Source organism: Microcebus murinus, chromosome 22, assembly GCF_040939455.1.
Source record: "Microcebus murinus isolate Inina chromosome 22, M.murinus_Inina_mat1.0, whole genome shotgun sequence".
NCBI lineage: Eukaryota > Metazoa > Chordata > Mammalia > Primates > Cheirogaleidae > Microcebus > Microcebus murinus.
In genome coordinates this window covers 5,999,451-6,017,007 of record NC_134125.1, presented here as the reverse complement: position 1 = coordinate 6,017,007, position 17,557 = coordinate 5,999,451, and the positions used below count along the sequence as shown (strand labels likewise).

General features: G+C 45.5%; 2 protein-coding genes across 3 annotated transcripts; both read right to left on the bottom strand.

Moving 5' to 3' along the window:
• Window positions 1–28: 28 nt before the first annotated feature.
• On the bottom strand, window positions 29–14,894 carry DIABLO (diablo IAP-binding mitochondrial protein). Of its 2 annotated transcripts, none has more exons than XM_012782264.3 (6): window positions 14,787–14,894; window positions 13,871–13,997; window positions 8,556–8,687; window positions 7,698–7,808; window positions 6,800–6,896; window positions 29–881 (listed from the first exon to the last, which is right to left on the bottom strand). In XM_012782264.3, the coding sequence occupies exons 1-6, from the start codon at window positions 14,831–14,833 to the stop codon at window positions 685–687; spliced, it is 711 nt and encodes a 236-aa protein (XP_012637718.3). In that variant the 5' UTR covers window positions 14,834–14,894; the 3' UTR covers window positions 29–684. The 2 variants fall into 2 exon arrangements, with proteins under 2 accessions (XP_012637718.3, XP_075852638.1); XM_075996523.1 differs by having other exon boundaries at window positions 29–875.
• Window positions 14,895–15,206: 312 nt separating this feature from the next.
• On the bottom strand, window positions 15,207–15,453 carry LOC142863503 (uncharacterized). Its single transcript, XM_075996782.1, has one exon. The coding sequence runs from the start codon at window positions 15,339–15,341 to the stop codon at window positions 15,207–15,209; it is 135 nt and encodes a 44-aa protein (XP_075852897.1). The 5' UTR covers window positions 15,342–15,453.
• Window positions 15,454–17,557: the final 2,104 nt, after the last annotated feature.

The window sequence follows — 17,557 nt, the reverse complement described above, 5'->3', positions numbered from 1 at the left end:
CTGCACAGGTCCCCAGAAGACATACACGTTTTCATTTTTTAAATGCAAAAAAAATTTATTCTTTTCCTTTAGATACAACAGACAAACTCGAAAGAAGGAAACGAGAGGCATGTGTTAGAACAGTCCCGTTGAGAGCACCAGGTAAACACTCTGCATTCGTTCCCTTCACGGCAACACTTTTGACTCCTTGCAGGGCAGCGGCCCGATCGGAGAAGGAATTGGAAACACTTGGAAATCCTACTAACCAGCTGGGCTCCCCTTGCCCCCCAAATTCACAGCCCTTCAAAGGGAGCAAATACTAAATCAGATTTGAAAATGTGAATAAGATTAAAAACTGAGGCTAAACAGCTACTGAACCTAAGGGCATGACAAAAAGGACCCCTTCTCTCTGGCCCAGGTTGGCCTATGCTTTGAGTGTGAGGTAAGAACATCAGCGGGCGAGAGAGCAGCTGTACGGAGTGGGGCGAGATGCTAAAAGAGGGTGCAGTACCCAGAACCTGGTCCAGTGCAAGCCTGAGACCGCAGCGGGAGGGGCTGGGCACTGGGCTCAGCGGCCTCTCAGCTGAGTGGCCAGGGCAGGACCTGCCGCCTCTTTCCTGCGCAGAGTTGCGCCAACCCTGGGCAGGATAGCGTCCGCCCTTGCTTTCCCCACTGAGTGGGCAGACAGGGCAGTGGGGCGGGCCCTCAATCCTCTCGCAGGTACGCCTCCGGCTCCGGCTCCGCCCTCTCGTCCCCTTCCTCCTGTGCTTTCTGCCGGACCTCTTCTGTCTGCGCTTCTGCCAGCTTGGTTTCTGCTTTCTGCGAGAGCTGGCGCACCTCCTGCACCTGCAGCTTCACCAGCTGAACGTGGTTCCTGGCGGTTACACAGGCCTGATCTGCTCCTGCCGAAAGACGGGACCATTGAGCTGAGCCCACCACCAGGGTAGAAGGGGCACACATAGACACAGGAAAGCCTGGGTGCTGTGCTTGTCATCTGAGCCTTCTTGGGGTCAGGTTCCCTGGAGTGGGGAACCTTCTACCTCAACGTCCAGGTCTGCATTTAACTAACCGACACTTTATTGCCAAAAACCCCAGTACTTTTCTCCAGCTGTCGGGAGCTAACGTCCCAAGTACTAAATGCAACTCCCACAATCATCTTTATGGCTGTATAGCTCTTGCCACAGAACTTTTATCAATTTAGCTACACAAGTCATACTTTTTGACTAATTAAGAGATCAGTAATAAAACTTTCAAAGATCCCTTTCATTACCCTAATCTTCAGAGATAACCTCTTTTGGGAGTTTAGAAGCATTTTTTTCATTTTTCAAATGTAACTCTCGCGCTTGCTTGCTCTCTATATATAAAATGCAGAAAAATATTTTATCATAAATTTATGACAGCATAAAATATTTATTGACCATATTTTTAAACTTTTTAAATGAAAAAAAAGTTCTGAGCCTCTACCATTTTACTTGCTGCTAGTGTATTTCATCATATGGATATGTGCAGTAGTTCATCTACAGAACACTTGGATTGTTCTTTTCTATCTTTGTGTTGACAGGGAGTGGGGAATAGTAGGCATCCTCCTCTTTGGCTATCATGAAATTGTTTTTCATGTTAAGTCTCTCTTCATAAATGTACTTAGCTGTTTTTTGTTTTTTTTTTTTTTTAAAGATGTGGGTCTCTGTCACCCAGGCTGGAGTGCAGTGGTACTGTCAGAGCTCACTGCAGCCTCCATCTCCTGGGCTCAAGCAATCCTCCTGCCTCAGTTTTCAGAGTAGCTGGGACTACAGGCATGGGCCACCACTCCCAGTTAACTGTCCTTAGATTTAAGTGAGTATTACATTTTATTGAAGGCGTTTGGGGCATTCTCTTCAATCTCAAGTAGTGAATTATGTTATTTTTTAATGTTGAACTATCATTGTATTTTGAGAGTAAATGGCTACATTTCGTTTAGTAGTTTCATTTCTCAGCGTGTTGGTACTGCCCTAGTCCAGTTTGGGACCAGGCTTCCTACAGTTACAATAGGAGGTTTGTCATTTCTATACACTGATACACTTGCTGTAATGTAGGAATTATGGCTTTTAAAGATTTGATAAAACTCTCCCAACAAAACAGCCTGGGCTTGGTATCCATTTTGGGGGCATAAAAAAATCTTTGAATACCATTTCAAATTTTATGGTTATTAGTCTTATATAGATTCTTTACTTAGTCAGCCAATTTGGGACTTACATAAAGGTCATAATATTCACATAATTAAAAAAAAAAACTGGGCCACCCCCGCACCACTCAGCCCAGCCCAGGCTGCCGGCTTGGCGGAACCGTGGGGCTCTATTTCAATATGGGGACCCAGCAGAGATTCCCCGCCCTTTCGGCCTCGGTTTGTGCTTCTGCAAAGTGGCACCATGGTGCTGTGTGCTGCCCTGGTGGCCACTCTCAGCCCCATGCCTTCTGGTTTTGTTCTGAAGGTCACTGGGGCCTGGAACTCAGTGTCCTGTCAGAGATGGCTACTTCTCTCCCCTCCCCTCCTTCCCTTTTCCTCTTCCTTCCATCCTCATGTCCCTCCCTCTCTTCTCCCTTTACCTCTCTTGCTACCGGTTAAGCAGAGGACTTGATTTGATTTCAGGTCTCTTCTCTCCAAAGAGACCTGCTGTCCTGTGCACTGGGCATCGGCCACGCTGTCCCAGACCCTGCCCTCTGTCCCCCACCTTTGACTTGATGGTTGGAAACTCCAACTCATCATCCTTACCACCCCCCAACAAGCTACCTCTTCTCCAGTGCCCCTTTCGTCCCACCATCCCAAGAGGGGACAGAACCTTGGGGCTTCCGAGTGCCACCCAGATGGGGCTTCCTGCCACCTATGTCAGAGTCCTGGGGAATTGTTAAAGGGGTGCATCCCAGGCCCTGCTCCAGCCCACTGATGCAAAGGGACGAGTGTGCATTTTTAGCAAGTGTCCTGGGAGATGCTGAACTTTGAGAGCTGCTGTTCAAAGATATCTGTGGCCCCTGGAAGGGAATGAACCTCTGATATGGGTGTGACAATATGCTGGTGAGGTTTTAGACTATTTGTGACCAGATCTAAATGGGAGCCCAGTTCTTTCAAAACTAATTTTTCCTTTCTCATAAAGTATATACAGGTGGGTAAGTTTTCTGAGTCTCTATGTGTCTTAAATTTTAATGATAGCTGGATAGAAAATTTTAGGTTTTGTCTAGTGTTGCTGATAATGGGAGCCCACATGTCTTACTGTGGCATGTAACAATGTCTAATGTTATGCCCTGTCTAGCTTTCTTTCCCAACGTGATTTTTAAAAAATTTGTTTTATATTCAAAACTTTTAGAAAGTTTTAAATTTTGTTATGTTCTTTCAAAACTAATTTTTCCTTTCTCATAAAGTATATAGCAGGCGAGTCTCCAACCCTTTGTAAGTGGTGTAGGGGCTCAGAGGAGGAGGAGGGGAAAAAATATATCCTTATCTTTAATGACCCTTTCTGATGTCATTCTTGCTCTCTCTAAAAAAAAAAAAAAGGTCACTTGCCAAATCTGCGCCTAATTTTCAGTCTTTTCAAGGAAACAGATTTTGCCTTTTTGATTAACCTTTTCTACTTAATTTCTTCCTGTAACTTTTATCTTTTTTAGTTTTTGTTCTGCTTTTTTCAATTTATTTTGCTTTTTATAACTTAGTTAAAAGTTGGCAGCGGAGGTGGGAGGATTGCTTGAGGCCAGGAGTTTGAGACCAGCCCCAGGCAACACAGCAAGGTACAATGTATACAAAAAAATTAAAAATTAGCCAGGCATGGTGGGGTATACCTATAGTTCTAGCTACTTAGGAGACTAAGGTGGGAGGATCAGCTAGCGTCCAGGAGGTAAAGGTTACAGAGAGCTATGACCGGGCCAGTGGACTGCAGCCTGGGTGAACACAGCATGATCCTGTCTCTTAAAAAATAAAAAAAAAATAGGTTTTTAAATTTTATAGATGTAAGGAATTTTTTTGGTGGTGGCTTTTTGAAGGTTGGTGAATGTAGTCTATCAACTCTTTACCCCTTTGTACTTGGATGTCAAGTGTGACTCGACATGGTTAACAAAAATTATAGAGATTAAAATTACTCTTTTAATGTATCAATAATTTGAAATATAAAAAAATCCAAATAAGTTTATATGAAAAGAAATTCTAGTTTTTTATTCTACTGCTGCGCTTTGTAAAATCTGGGGTATTTAAAAAATTAAATCCAGGCCGGGCACTGTGGCTCACGCCTGTAATCCTAGCTCTTGGGAGGCCGAGGCGGGCGGATTGCTCAAGGTCAGGAGTTCAAAACCAGCCTGAGCAAGAGCGAGACCCCGTCTCTATTTAAAAAAAAATAAAATAAAATAAAAAAATAAAAAATTAAATCCAGAGTAGAATAAAAGAACTGAGAAAAAAGCAAGCGAGTGCAAAGGGTTAAAGGATTTGGTTGTCTTCCTTTGTCACCTGGCACAAAGTCAAATTTTTAATGGTTTTGTATCTTATAAGAGTATGTATTTTGTGGAGGAGGGAACAAAGTTTTACATTCAGTTATATATTTGGTCAAGGCTTTAGAAATTATTCTGTCCCAATCTTTAATATTTTTGGTCTTCCTGACCTGTGAGCCACTGAGGTATGTATAAAATTGAATTTCTCCTTGTAATTCCATCAGTTTTTGCCTTATCGGGTAAATGATTGATACTGTCGTGACGAATTGTCCTATTTATTGCTTTTTGGCTTGAATCTTTTCTCTGGTTTCTGACATTGCTCTATGAGTTCTGGGTAGCTTTTATTCAGTATCTTTTTATAATTTTCCAGTTTTTGCTAGAGTAATTTTTTTGAACACAATCTACAAGTGTCATTTAATAAGTCTATTGTAATTATTGATGTTTGAAATTATTTCTCTATTTTTATTTTATATTTTCTAATTGACAGGCTTTATGTCTTTTTAAACCTCAACTGAATCTATCAAGTCTTCCCCTACTAGTTCTTACTGTGGCATGTAACAATGTCTAATGTTATGCCCTGTCTAGCTTTCTTTCCCAACGTGATTTTTAAAAAATTTGTTTTATATTCAAAACTTTTAGCCGGGCGTGGTGGCTCACGCCTGTAATCCTAGCACTTTGGGAGGCTGAGGCAGGCGGATTGCTCAAGGTCAGGAGTTCGAAACCAGCCTGAGCGAGACCCCGTCTCTACCAAAAATAGAAATAAATTAATTGACCAACTAAAAATATATATACAAAAAATTAGCCGGGCATGGTGGCGCATGCCTGTAGTCCCAGCTACTCGGGAGGCTGAGGCAGTAGGATCGTTGAGCCCCGGAGATTGAGGTTGCTGTGAGCCAGGCTAATGCCACGGCACTCACTCTATCCTGGGCAACAAAGTGAGACTCTGTCTCAAAAAAAAAAAAAAAACAAAAAAACTTTTAGAAAGTTTTAAATTTTGTTATGTTCTTTCAAAACTAATTTTTCCTTTCTCATAAAGTATATACAGGTGGGTAAGTTTTCTGAGTCTCTATATGTCTTAAATTTTAATGATAGCTGGATAGAAAATTTTAGGTTTTGTCTAGTGTTGCTGATAAGAAGACTGATGTCTAATTCTACCTTTTTGTTAGGTAATCTATTTTTTTTACTTTCAGTAGCTTATAGCATTTATTCTCTGAATTTTAAACTGTTTTAAACTGTTCAGAACTTTTGTGAGCCTTTTTAATCAGTTCTGGGGAAAATGTCTCTTTTTTTCAGATAATGCTTATAACATCCCTCTCGCTGCACCTTCCAGCTCTAAGGCTGCCTGCGCAGGTGGTGAGCGGCGCCCTCGGCGCTCCCCGTGCACTGCGCCTGGAGACCCTGCGGGCACGTGGCGGGCGCTCATGCTGCTGCACGCTCACTGTTGTTTCACTCTTTGTCCCAATCCTATTTTGAGAATCTCTGATTCTTTAGGTTTTAGTTAACTAAGAATTCTTTTGTTTTTCAGTATGGTTATTTACTTTTAAAAAATCATTTTTAAGATTTGCTGCTAGAGATCTTAGTTTATCTTGAAATCAGGAAACAAAAACAAAAGTACTTTAACATACCAGTTTCTTAGTAAGAGCTGGTTCTAGGCTATTATTTCTCTGAGCCTACCTGTTTAGAACCAGTCGGGTATGATGTTTAAACTAGGGTTTTCCTCAAAATACATTCTAAAAAGCTACTCAGCTCAGGTACACTGAACAGATACTAATGTTCAGAAAACACTTTGGTGAATAAATAACTGCATTTTCTTTTTGGGGGCAGGAAGGGGCACAATGCCCAGGCTACCTGACGTATATACCACACCACGGCATCTTAGGTAAATTACTTAACCCATTTGTCCGCCAGTTTCATCTGTGAAGTAGGAATTTTATAAGGAACTGTGGGAATTAAATAGAGGGTGCATATGAAAGCCTGAAATAGTGGCAAAACCAGGACAGATTACTGAATATTTGTCTGACTATGATTCCAGGTCTCACTTTGTACAAAAGGTCCACAGGGTTTCATCCAACTCTGTCATTCTATGACTTAATGGTCTGGATTATAAAAAAAAAAAATGATGACACTCTTGCCAAAATGATTGCTTCCAAATAGTTTAAACATTTTTCTAGATATTAGCAACCTAGCTTCTACTGGTCTGTTCTACATGGGTGCTCATTTTTCCTACTGTGCAAATAAAATGTTTAATACATTGGAAATAGGTAAAATTTCTCACAAAGAGCCACAACAGACCATTTAATATAAATCCCTCATTTTAGAACTAGATAAAAACTCAGATGGCATCTCCTTAACAAAAAACAAAACTTTAACCTACCAGTTTGGTACGCAGCTTCAGCTGCCATCTCTGAGAGACTAACTGCTGTCATCCAGGTGGTTTCTAGCTTCATGTATTCTTGTTGTTTTGAAGTCATCTGTATATTAAGCAAAATGCTTCAGACAACATGAAGAGGTTTAACACTTTGTTTTTTTGAGACAGTCTCACTTTGTTGCCCAGGCTAGAGTGAGTGCCATGGCGTCAGCCTCGCTCACAGCAACCTCAAACTCCTGGGCTCAAGCGATCCTACTGCCTCAAGCCTCCTGTGTAGCGGGGACTACAGGCATGTGCCACCATGCCCGGCTAACTTTTTCTATTTTTAGTTGGTCAATTAATTTCTATTTTTAGTAGAGAGAAACCTCGCTCAGGCTGGTTTCAAACTCCTGACCTCGAGGAATCTGCCCACCTCAGGCTCCCAGAGTGCTAGGATTACAGGCGTGAGCCATGACGCCCAGCTGGTTTAACACTTTTAAATGCATTTATTCAAAATAGGTTTACAGAATAGTTACTGGTTAGATTGGTTAGACTAAATTCAGTAATTTGGACACTACAATGAGGTAGGAAGGAACACTAATTCAGAAATGTCTAGGCCCGGCATGATGGCTCACGCCTATAATCCCAGCACTCTGGGAGGCTGAGGTGGGAGGAGCTCAGGATTTTGAGACCAGCCTGAGCAAGAGTCATGCCGTCTCTACTAAAAACAGAAAACATTAGCTGAGTTGGTGGTGCGTGCCGGCAGTTCCAGCTACTTGGGAGGCTGAGGGAGGAGGATCGCTTGAGCCCAGGAGTTGGAGGTTGCAGTGAGCTATGAGGACACCACTGTACTCCACCCTGGGTGACAGAGCAAGACTCTAAGAAACAATAACAAAACAGAAATGTCTAGCAACTTTTTACTTACCTCAACTCTGGCTCCTATGATCACTTGCCACACTTCATCTTCCTCCTGTGAATTCATTTTCCCCAGTAAACTTGTATATTGTCGGTACAGAGAAATTAAGGTATAAACAGCCTATAAATATAAAATAAATAAGTCTGAGTAAAATATGAGGCATGTTAAGCTCAGTGAAATTTCCATCTCAAGGAGAGAAAGACCCATCGCAGCAAACTGGCTCTTTAGTCCTCCTGCCTCCCTGGAGTTTTACTGTCATCATATGAAGTAGAGGCATCACTCCAGGACATTAGTTCCTCCCCTATAAGCTTTTCTTTTTAAAGCCTGTTAGCAATTCAGACACAGAAAAAGGACACAATGCAGAAGGAAAACTTGAAAGATTAAGAGAAAAGCTATTGGGAAATATAGGTACAATACATGTATAAATGAGACTCAAATAATTTTGATTCTGATTATCCACATGTTCTTTTTCTATTAGGATCACTGTTTTTTAAACAGTCCTCAAAAGCCTCTAGTGATGGACTTTGCACTCCTTTACCCCTAAGTGAACCTGATCAGCTTGCTTCCTGTTTTATATACTTGACAGACATATTTAAGATTTTTCTATTAGAAAGATTTTTGGAAAAAGTCTGAAAACCAGTTATTTAGATTAGGGCTCATTTTGGTAAAGGGCCAGAAAGTAAATAAATATTTTAGGCTTTGTGGGCCTTAGAGCCTCTGTTGAAACTATTCAAACAATACATAAACAAATGAGCCTGGATATGTTCTAATAAAATACAAACACAGGCTTTGGACTGGATTTGGTTGTGAGGCACAGTTTGCTGATTTCTGGTTTAAAAGATCAAGACTTAATAAGAGAAAACATACCTTAGTGTAGTCAGTGATAGCTTCAATCAATGCATATGTGGTCTGAGAGAGAAAGGTAGAGGTGCTATCTGTTACCAAAGACACGGCCCTCCTCATTAATGCATCATTACTGAGAGAATGAGGCTCCGATTTCTGAAAGACAAACATTGTCACAGACGAAAAAACCATAATTCTCATGTTGCTTAGTGTTTCAAGCTGCAACTGCACTATACTTCTTTGGGTTAACTTTTCTTTAATGGCTTTATTTTGGCTATTTAGGACAGCATTGAGAAATAATTCCACAGTATGCTTTCTGCTTTTTCCTTACTTTCATTCTTTGTTCCCCAAAGCAAAGTATTTTCTTATATAAAATAAATGTGGCCAGGCGTGATGCTCATGCCTAAAATCTCAGCACTTTGGGAGGCTGAGGTGGGAGGAACACTCAAGGCCAAGAGTTTGACACCAGCCTGGGCAACATAGTGAGACTTCATCTCCACAAAAACAAAATAGAAAAATTAGCCGGGTGTGGTGGCACGTGCCTGCAGTACCACCTACGTAGGAGGCTGAGGTGGGAGGATTGTTTTGAGCCCAGGAGTTCAGGGTCACAGTCAGCTATGAGGGTGTGCCACTGTGCTCCAGCCGGGGCAACAGAGCAAGACTCTGCCTCTAAAAATAAAAATTTAAAAATAAAATGCTAGTAATTATAAATCAACGAATTCATGAGTTTATGATTCATTCATTAACATAGTGTTACATGCTTGAGATATAAAGATAAATAAGAGAGATTCTCTGTCCTCAAAGATTTCAGGCCAGTGCAGGGAGAGCAGGATGACGGGTGAACAGAGAACTAGGAAACCAAATGCAATCAAATATAACGGGAGCGGTGGTGGAAATCTATATGGGGTCTAGTGGGGGCACACATAAGGGAGTAATCAATCCTATGCTGAGTGATTAATAGCTCAGAAAAGGCTTCATAGATTTGAGGAGGATTAAGCTGAGTCTAAGAAAGTAAATGAGTGGATGAGAGAGGGTAATTCTGAACAGAATGAGCAATATCGTGGGGAGGAAGCACTCTTCACTCTCACTTCAGCTATTATGTTAGAAAAGACCAATATATAACTACCCCAAGAATTAAGGGACTGCGGCCATCTTGGGCAACTGTAATGACAGGTCATCCCCAGTCTGCCTTTTTCCTCAGCAGAGCATTTATTGCATCAGAATCAACAAAGAAATCAATTACTCTTAAGTTCTGTCTTATTTTTGCCGTTTAGAGTATAAACACCCCAAAGCATTGCATGTTGAAAACAGCAGTCAAGAAATAGTTTTCATACATGACCAAACCAAGAATTTATCATATTTATGTTCAAATAATTATTAAGCATTCATTATGTACTTTGTACTGAAGGGCTACAAAAGGAAGAATGACATTATCTCTGCTCACAAGAAGCTAATCTTGACATAATATTCTAATAACTTACGTCTTCATGACGTACTACATTGTACAATACATTTTCTTTCCTTCCTCCTAACAGTCCATTTATTATCACTTCTTTTTTTACAGATGATAACATGGAAGCTCAGAGTAGTTATGCAATTTTCCCAAAAGGTCATACATCTAAACCTCAAACCAAATCTTCTCACTTCAAAGTCTGAACTCTTTCCATTGTGCTCTGCCGACTCAGGAGAGTGCCAGGGGGATTATCATCAAATATCAAAATATACAATATTAAGTGGCCAGAAAGATGGAGATGGCCAGGAAGTAAGTATACATGTACACAGGTAGGAAGGTAGTTAGGTAAGGTATTCATTCATTAACATAGTCTCACTCTCTCACCCCAGGTAGAGTGCAGTGGTATCATTATAGCTCGCAGCAACCTCAAACTCCTGGACTTAAGTGATCCTCCTGCCTCAGCCTCCTGAGTAGCTGGGACTACAGGTATGCCATGAGGCTTGGCTAATTTTTTTTATTTTTAGTAGAGACAGGTCTCCTTGCTCAGGTTGGTCTTGAACTCCTGAGCTCAAGCAATTCTCCTGTCTTGGCCTCCCAGAGTGCTAGGATTATATGCACCATCCACCACACCCAGTCAAAAAAAGGCTTTACAGAGAGGTGGGACTTGGTACAGGACGGCTAGGATTAGAATGCCAAGCATCCTAGGGAGAAAGAAACAATGAGGAGGAGAAAACATCTGTTGCATGCAGGGGATATCCAGGAATATACCCTGGTTAGAGCAGATGGCACAAGAGAGATGAGACTGACTAGGGAGAGATGAGAGTGACGAGGGCACTGGAGCGCAGGAGAATTAGATTATAGTTCTGTAACATCTAATGGAGAGCCACTGTCATGTTTTTTGTTTTTTTTTATTATTCTTATTTTTTGAGACAGAGTCTCACTTTGTTGCGCAGGCTAGAGGGAGTGCCGTGGCGTCAGCCTAGCTCACAGCAACCGCAAACTCCTGGGCTCAAGCAATCCTCCTGCCTCAGCCTCCCGAGTAGCTGGGACTACAGGCACACGCCACCATGCCCAGCTAATTTTTTGTATATATATTAGTTGGCCAATTAATTTCTTTCTATTTATAGTAGAGACGGGGTCTCGCTCTTGCTCAGGCTAGTTTCCAACTCCTGACCTCCAGCAATGCCCCCACCTCAGCCTCCCAGAGTGCTAGGATTACAGGCATGAGCCACCATGCTGGGCCCACTGTCCCGTTTTTTTTTGTTTTTTTTTTGAAACAGAGTCTCACTTTGTTGCCCAGGCTAGAGTGAGTGCCATGGTGTCAGCCTAGCTCACAGCAACCTCAAACTCCTGGGCTCAAGCAATCCTGCTGCCTCAGTCTCCCGAGTAGCTGGGACTACAGGCGTGCACCACCATGCCCAGCTAATTTTTTCTATGTATATTAGTTGGCCAATTAATTTGTTTCTATTTATAGTAGAGACGGGGTCTCGCTCTTGTTCAGGCTGGTTTCGAACTCCTGACCTCAAGCAATCCGCCCGCCTTGGCCTCCCAGAGTGCTAGGATTACAGGCGTGAGCCACCGCGCCCGGCCCCAATGTTGGTTGTAAGGAATGGAAATGGGATTGCTCCAGTCTGTAGCCCAGAACTGAGGTAATGAGGGCTTAAAAAGTAGTACATGAACTGAGAAAGGATATACCTAAAAAAATCTTTGGAAGGAAGAAAAGTTATCCTAATCATGGCTGAAAATGACCTGGTGTTCAAGTGAGGGTTTTGAACTGAAGATTCATCAACAAGGTACAACAGTCAATAGCATGTTAGAGTTCTGATAGCAGGGACGGGGGTGGGGAGGTGGGGGATGGATTCATCAGCATGCAGACATGACAGCTGAAGCGAGGCACAGGAAAGTGAGGCTCAGAACATGCTAAAAATACTTGTGGAATTAATCTCAATAAACACAGTAGCAGGAATATTTTGCTGAAATGGGGTTGGTGGTTTCCTATCTAGCTCTTCCCTGTAATGCATATAACACCAGTGATTTTTTTAAATGACTTTCATATTAACTGCCTGCTTGATAAGGTCCACCTAGATGTGTCCTAGACATCTTGGAAATGACATTTTGCAAACTGAACTCTTGATTTCTTCTTTTTAAAACTCACTCCTCTCTATCCCACTAAATGACAACTCCAATCTTTCAGTTGTTTAGGCCTTTAAAAGATCTTGGAGGCCGGGTACAGTGGCTCGCACCTGTAATTCTAGCACTCTGGGAGGCTGAAGGAGGAGGACTGCTTGAACTGAGGAGTTTGAGACCAGCCTGAGCAAGTGCGACCCCCGTCTCCACTAAAAATAGAAAAAATTAGGCAGGTGTGGTAGTGCACACCTGTAGTCCCAGCTACTTTGGAGGCTGGGGCAGGAGGATTGCTTGAGCTCAGGAGTTTGAGATTGTAGTGAGCTATGAGGACACCACTGCAGTTGGGTGACACAGTAAGACTCTGTCTCAAAAAAAAAAAAAAAAAAAAATCTTGGGGCCGGGCGCAGTGGCTCACGCCTGTAATCCTAGCATTCTGGGAGGCCGAGGCGGGCAGATCGATCAAGGTCAGGAGTTCAAAAGTAGCATGGGCAAGGGCGAGACCCCGTCTCTACTATAAATAGAAAGAAATTAATTGGCCAACTAATATATATAGAAAACATTAGCTGGCCATGGTGGCGCATGCCTGTAGTCCCAGCTACTCGGGAGGCTGAGGCAAGAGGATCGCTTGAGCCCAGGAGATTGAGGTTGCTGTGAGCTAGGCTGATGCCATGGCACTCACTCTAGCCTGGGCAACAAAGCAAGACTCTGTCTCAAAAAAAAAAAAAAAAAAAAAAAATCTTGGAATCCAAGTTATATACCCCACATCCAATCCATCAGCAATTCCTGTTGGCCACATTTGGCTAACTACTCCCCTCCACTTCTGCTGCTTGCCACTATCACTGCATGCCTAGATTATAGCAACACCCTCCTTATTGGTCTTCCTAGATCCTCACAGCAACCTTTTAAAACTTAAAAATTTATGTCGGATCATAACAGTCCTGTGATAAAATACGTTGTGGCTTCTTTCTCAGAATAAAACCTAAAGCCTTACAGTGGCCCACAAAGCAGATGATTTGATTCTCAGTTAACTCTCTGGCCTCATCTATTACTGTCTCCCTCATTCCACTACAGCCACATTTTAGCTTCCTTGCAGCTCCTCAAACACAGCAGGCACATTCCTGCTTCTAGGTCTCTGCACTTCCAAGTTCTTTCTGCCTGGCAAGCTCTTCCCCTCACCAATGAGTATCATGGCTTACTCTTCTAGAACATTCAGTTCTCTAAACTTTAGCAGAGTGGCTCTTCTTGACCACCTTTAACTAAAACAAAAGCACCTCCTCACAGTTCTGTCTATTCCCTTATCCTATTTGTTTTCTTCACAGCACTTATTACCAACTGACAGTTTATATTTATTTTCTCCCCTTTCATTTCCTCAGAATGTTTTATGAGGGCAGAAATTTGTTTTTCTCACTCTTACATTCTCCGTGTATGACATGCTAAAGTTGCTCAATAAATTTTTGTTGAATAAAAGAGCATTTTATTGATTGTAATATGCTCTTCTCATTTCTCTATCCTTTATACAACTTGATGTATACAACTTGATGTGCTGTTCCTATTAAATGAGACAATCAACAGGAATATTAATATATCTGCTCAACTCTGGAAAGATACTGGTACAGCAGAAAGTATACCATCATGTGGGGAAGCGGTGGCAGCACTGGGTAAAACTATAGTAGCTTGTCCGAAGGCCCACTGCCCACTTGAGACTTCAAGAAAACACGGTACGCTAAGACAAGAAACCCTGCACATAATAGTACCTTACCTGTGCAATAGGAACCGCACACAGGGTTACACCAAATCCAACCGCCACGGTTTTGTGCCATGGTCTTATCAATTCTGACAAGTAGCGCTTCTTAAAGTTAGCCACAACAGGAATACACCGTCTGTACCTAGAAACAGAAGTCAAATTTAATAAGGTACAACCCCCAATCTGTAACAGGCCCTTAGATTTATCTACAGGGATTGGAAACTCAAACTCGGGCCAAGCAGGAGTCTAAGTGAGGATGCAGGGGCAGCCTTCCAGATGACGAGGGCAGTGGGGGCAGAGTGGCCTGGAAAGCCACGTGACTCATTAAAGGCGCAGCCACTACTGAGCCCAGCGAACCATCAGAGTGGGAAAGCCAGCAAGTTTACTTATTTTTTTTATCTAGACAAGCTAAGGAAATTTAAACTGCTATCTCATAGCCTTTTAGAAATCCGATGCCACAATAAATGCTTCTGTAGGGAGGATTTAGCTCTCGAGGCCTGGCCCGCGTTCCAGGTGTGTCTGGCGGCGCTAAGACGGGAACGCCCCGTCGAGGTCCCCCTCCGCCCTCAGGAGGACATCCCCTAGCAATCCGCTCCCTTGCCCGGCCTCCCCGCGCGTCCCTCCCCGCCTCCATTCTCAGGAAGACTACGAGGGACAACGGGAGCTGGCCGGCAGGCTGAGCGGCCCCCAAAAGCAGCCCGGGACTTGGGGGACTCGTTTTAGAAGTTAGAAACTAACGAGAAAGGAACCCGGGGCTTGACGAGGGGGTGGGGCGGTCCTCGGACTGCTGAGCGGGGCGAGACGCTGCGGCCCGGCTCGGCCGACAAGGGAACAGCGCGCAGGCAAGGCGATGCTGCGGCACCGGCCACCGCACTGTGCGTCGGTTCCTCCCCCCGGTCCTGCCCACCCACCTACGCGGCCGCATCGGTACCTGAAGAGGGAGGCTACGCCCCTAGACAGCCAACGCAGAGCCGCCATCCCGCGGAGGGCGGACGCCGGACGCACACGCCGGAAGTGACGCCACCTCGTGAGCAGGGGCGGGGCGCGACCTCCACCTGCGCAGATCGGGACTAATGGCCACGCCCCGACCCGAGGGTGCAGTTGGGATTGGCCAGACGGGGAGAGAGGAGGCGGAGCTTAGGGTAACGGCCGTAACGGGCGCGCTGGGGCCCCAACCGCCGCACCTTCGTCGCGGCGCGGGGCTGGGGGCCCGAAGGCGCGCAGCCGAGTCGGCCGTCGTGACGCCGGGCGCTGGGCTCGGGTCGGCCCGGGCGTGAGGCGGAGAGTCCTCTGGTTAGCCGTGCGCTGGCGGCGGGGCGGCGCGGGCTCGGCGCCCCGGGCGGCGGCGCTGTCACTTCAGCACCAGGAAGTAGGTGGTCCAGCCGGCCAGCAGCAGCGCGCCGACCAGCACGGTGTAGCTGAGCAGCACGAAGGCGAGCAGCTCCCGCAGCAGCTGCAGCACGTGCACGGTGGACGAGGCCGGCATCGCCCTGCGCGGGGAGGCCCCACACCCTGAGCGCGCGGAGACGGGCGCGGCCGGGCTGGCGCGTCCTAGGCAGGTCCCGGCCCTCAGCACAGGAACCGAGGCCGGCTTTCTCCGCGACCGCCACCTGGACGCCGCCCCCAGTTACACTGGAGAATCCCCCACACCAAAAGTCGCCCTCAGCCCCGGGCTCTGAGCGGAGCTCCGAGGAGGCAGAAGCCTGGCTCTTCCCGCCCTGCCGCACTGGTCTTGTCCCAGCCCTCTCCTCCCACCACCTCCTGCATTTTTAATGCTGCCAGTGCCGCTAATGGGCTGGGGGAGTGGTGGAGCTCGCTTTCCCATCACTCGAGCTGCAGCCCCAGCTGGGGCCCTGCCTGGGCGGGGAAGGGAAGAGAGACCCGCTTGGGCAGGGGGAGGCGCAGCCCTCCCTGCAGCTCCTCTGCAAGTCCCCTGGCCCCAAGACTCGCCAGTAGCAGAGTCTGAGGATGTTTGCTCTCTGGTGGACATGCTCGCCCTCTGGCCAGCCAGGAGTGCCAGGGTGGCAGCAACTTGATCCTGGGCTCATCATCCCCACGGTGTTCCGCACCTGCCCCAGCCCTGCTAACTTCCACCAGACCCCATCAGACGGTAGGAGCCACAGGACGGCTCTAGCACCATTGCTGCCCTGCCCAGCGACCCCTCAGTGCCAGCCCCTAGCTTCCGTCTCTCCCGATTTCACTCACTTGGCAGTTTCCAAACTGCTCCACCGCCGGGCTCCGCCGGTCCTCTTGGGTCTGGTGCTCGAAGGTGGCTTGCGCGCACTCCGGCGAGCTGGCAGCGCTGAGAGATGATATTCAGGCAGCCGCCGCACTCAACAACTAGGTGTGGCCTGGAGACCAATTACAACCTCTGTGCGGCCCCTGAGCTCTCAGGGAGCTGCGCACAGGCGATCCTGGGCCAGGCGGGGCACCAGCAACCCTGCCCACTCTCCGCCTGTGTCATCACCACAGATAAGAGGATTCGGCCGCGGTGTGCCAAGCTCCTGCCTTAGATGAGCCGAGCAGTAGGTACACAAGGGAGTATTTCAAGCCCCTTCTTGCCTTGCTTTGCTAAACACTGTAGGTGGGCTACAGTGAAAATGGTTCCTTTTCTAACAAACATCGAGACCAGTCCCAATCTACTCTGAGTCTGGACACCAGAACCATTGTACGAACGACTTGTGACCACTCAACTAATGCAAAAGCTGTCTTAAAAAACATGCAAGTGCGAGCATGCATGTGTGCGTGAGAACCAAGCTAAGAGACCCAAGAGCTCCCAAATGCTAGATTGTGATTTACACAGAGTTTAGCAGTTTAGACTCATTACACAGGCAGGCACCTTCCCAACATGCCCACTGCCAATTTCACCTCCTCCCAATGTTAGGCAAAAGGGGCCAGTTGGGATTTCTGCAAACTAAGAGACACTTTCCCAGATGTAACAAGGAAAGAAATCACAAACTTTATGCTGCTTCAGATTATTTTGCTCATTGTAGTTTTTAGTTAAAGACTGTTTGTTGAAAAAGCAAGCAGCATGGACATCAACCCCTTTATCAACATCATCATCCAGAAACAAATGGCTCCTTAATTTAATCAGGATCTCTTATTATCAAATCATTGCCTCAGCTGCAGCCTGGCTGAAAACAGCAGCAGAACATTATCAAGCTGCTCAGGAAGCCAGGGAGTAGTAATTGCTCCCCCAGAGAATTGGTCATCTGAAGGGCTTCCGTGTCTTGCCTAGTCACAGGAAAGTATGGCTGAGATTTATACTCTCACCCAGCACCAAAATAATGGGTGAAACAGGCTATTAAAAATAGGCCTGGGCCAGGCGTGGTGGCTCACGCCTGTAATCCTAGCACTCTGGGAGGCCGAGGCGGGCGGATTGCTCAAGGTCAGGAGTTCAAAACCAGCCTGAGCGAGACCCCGTCTCTACCATAAAAATAGAAAGAAATTAATTGGCCAACTAATATATATATATATAAAAATTAGCAGGGCATGGTGGCGCATGCCTGTAGTCCCAGCTACTCGGGAGGCTGAGGCAGGAGGATCGCTTGAGCCCAGGAGTTTGAGGTTGCTGTGAGCTAGGCTGACGCCACGGCACTCACTCTAGCCTGTGCAACAAAGCGAGACTCTGTCTCAAAAAAAAATATATATATATATAAAGAAATTAATTGGCCGACCAATATATATATAAAATTAGCCGGG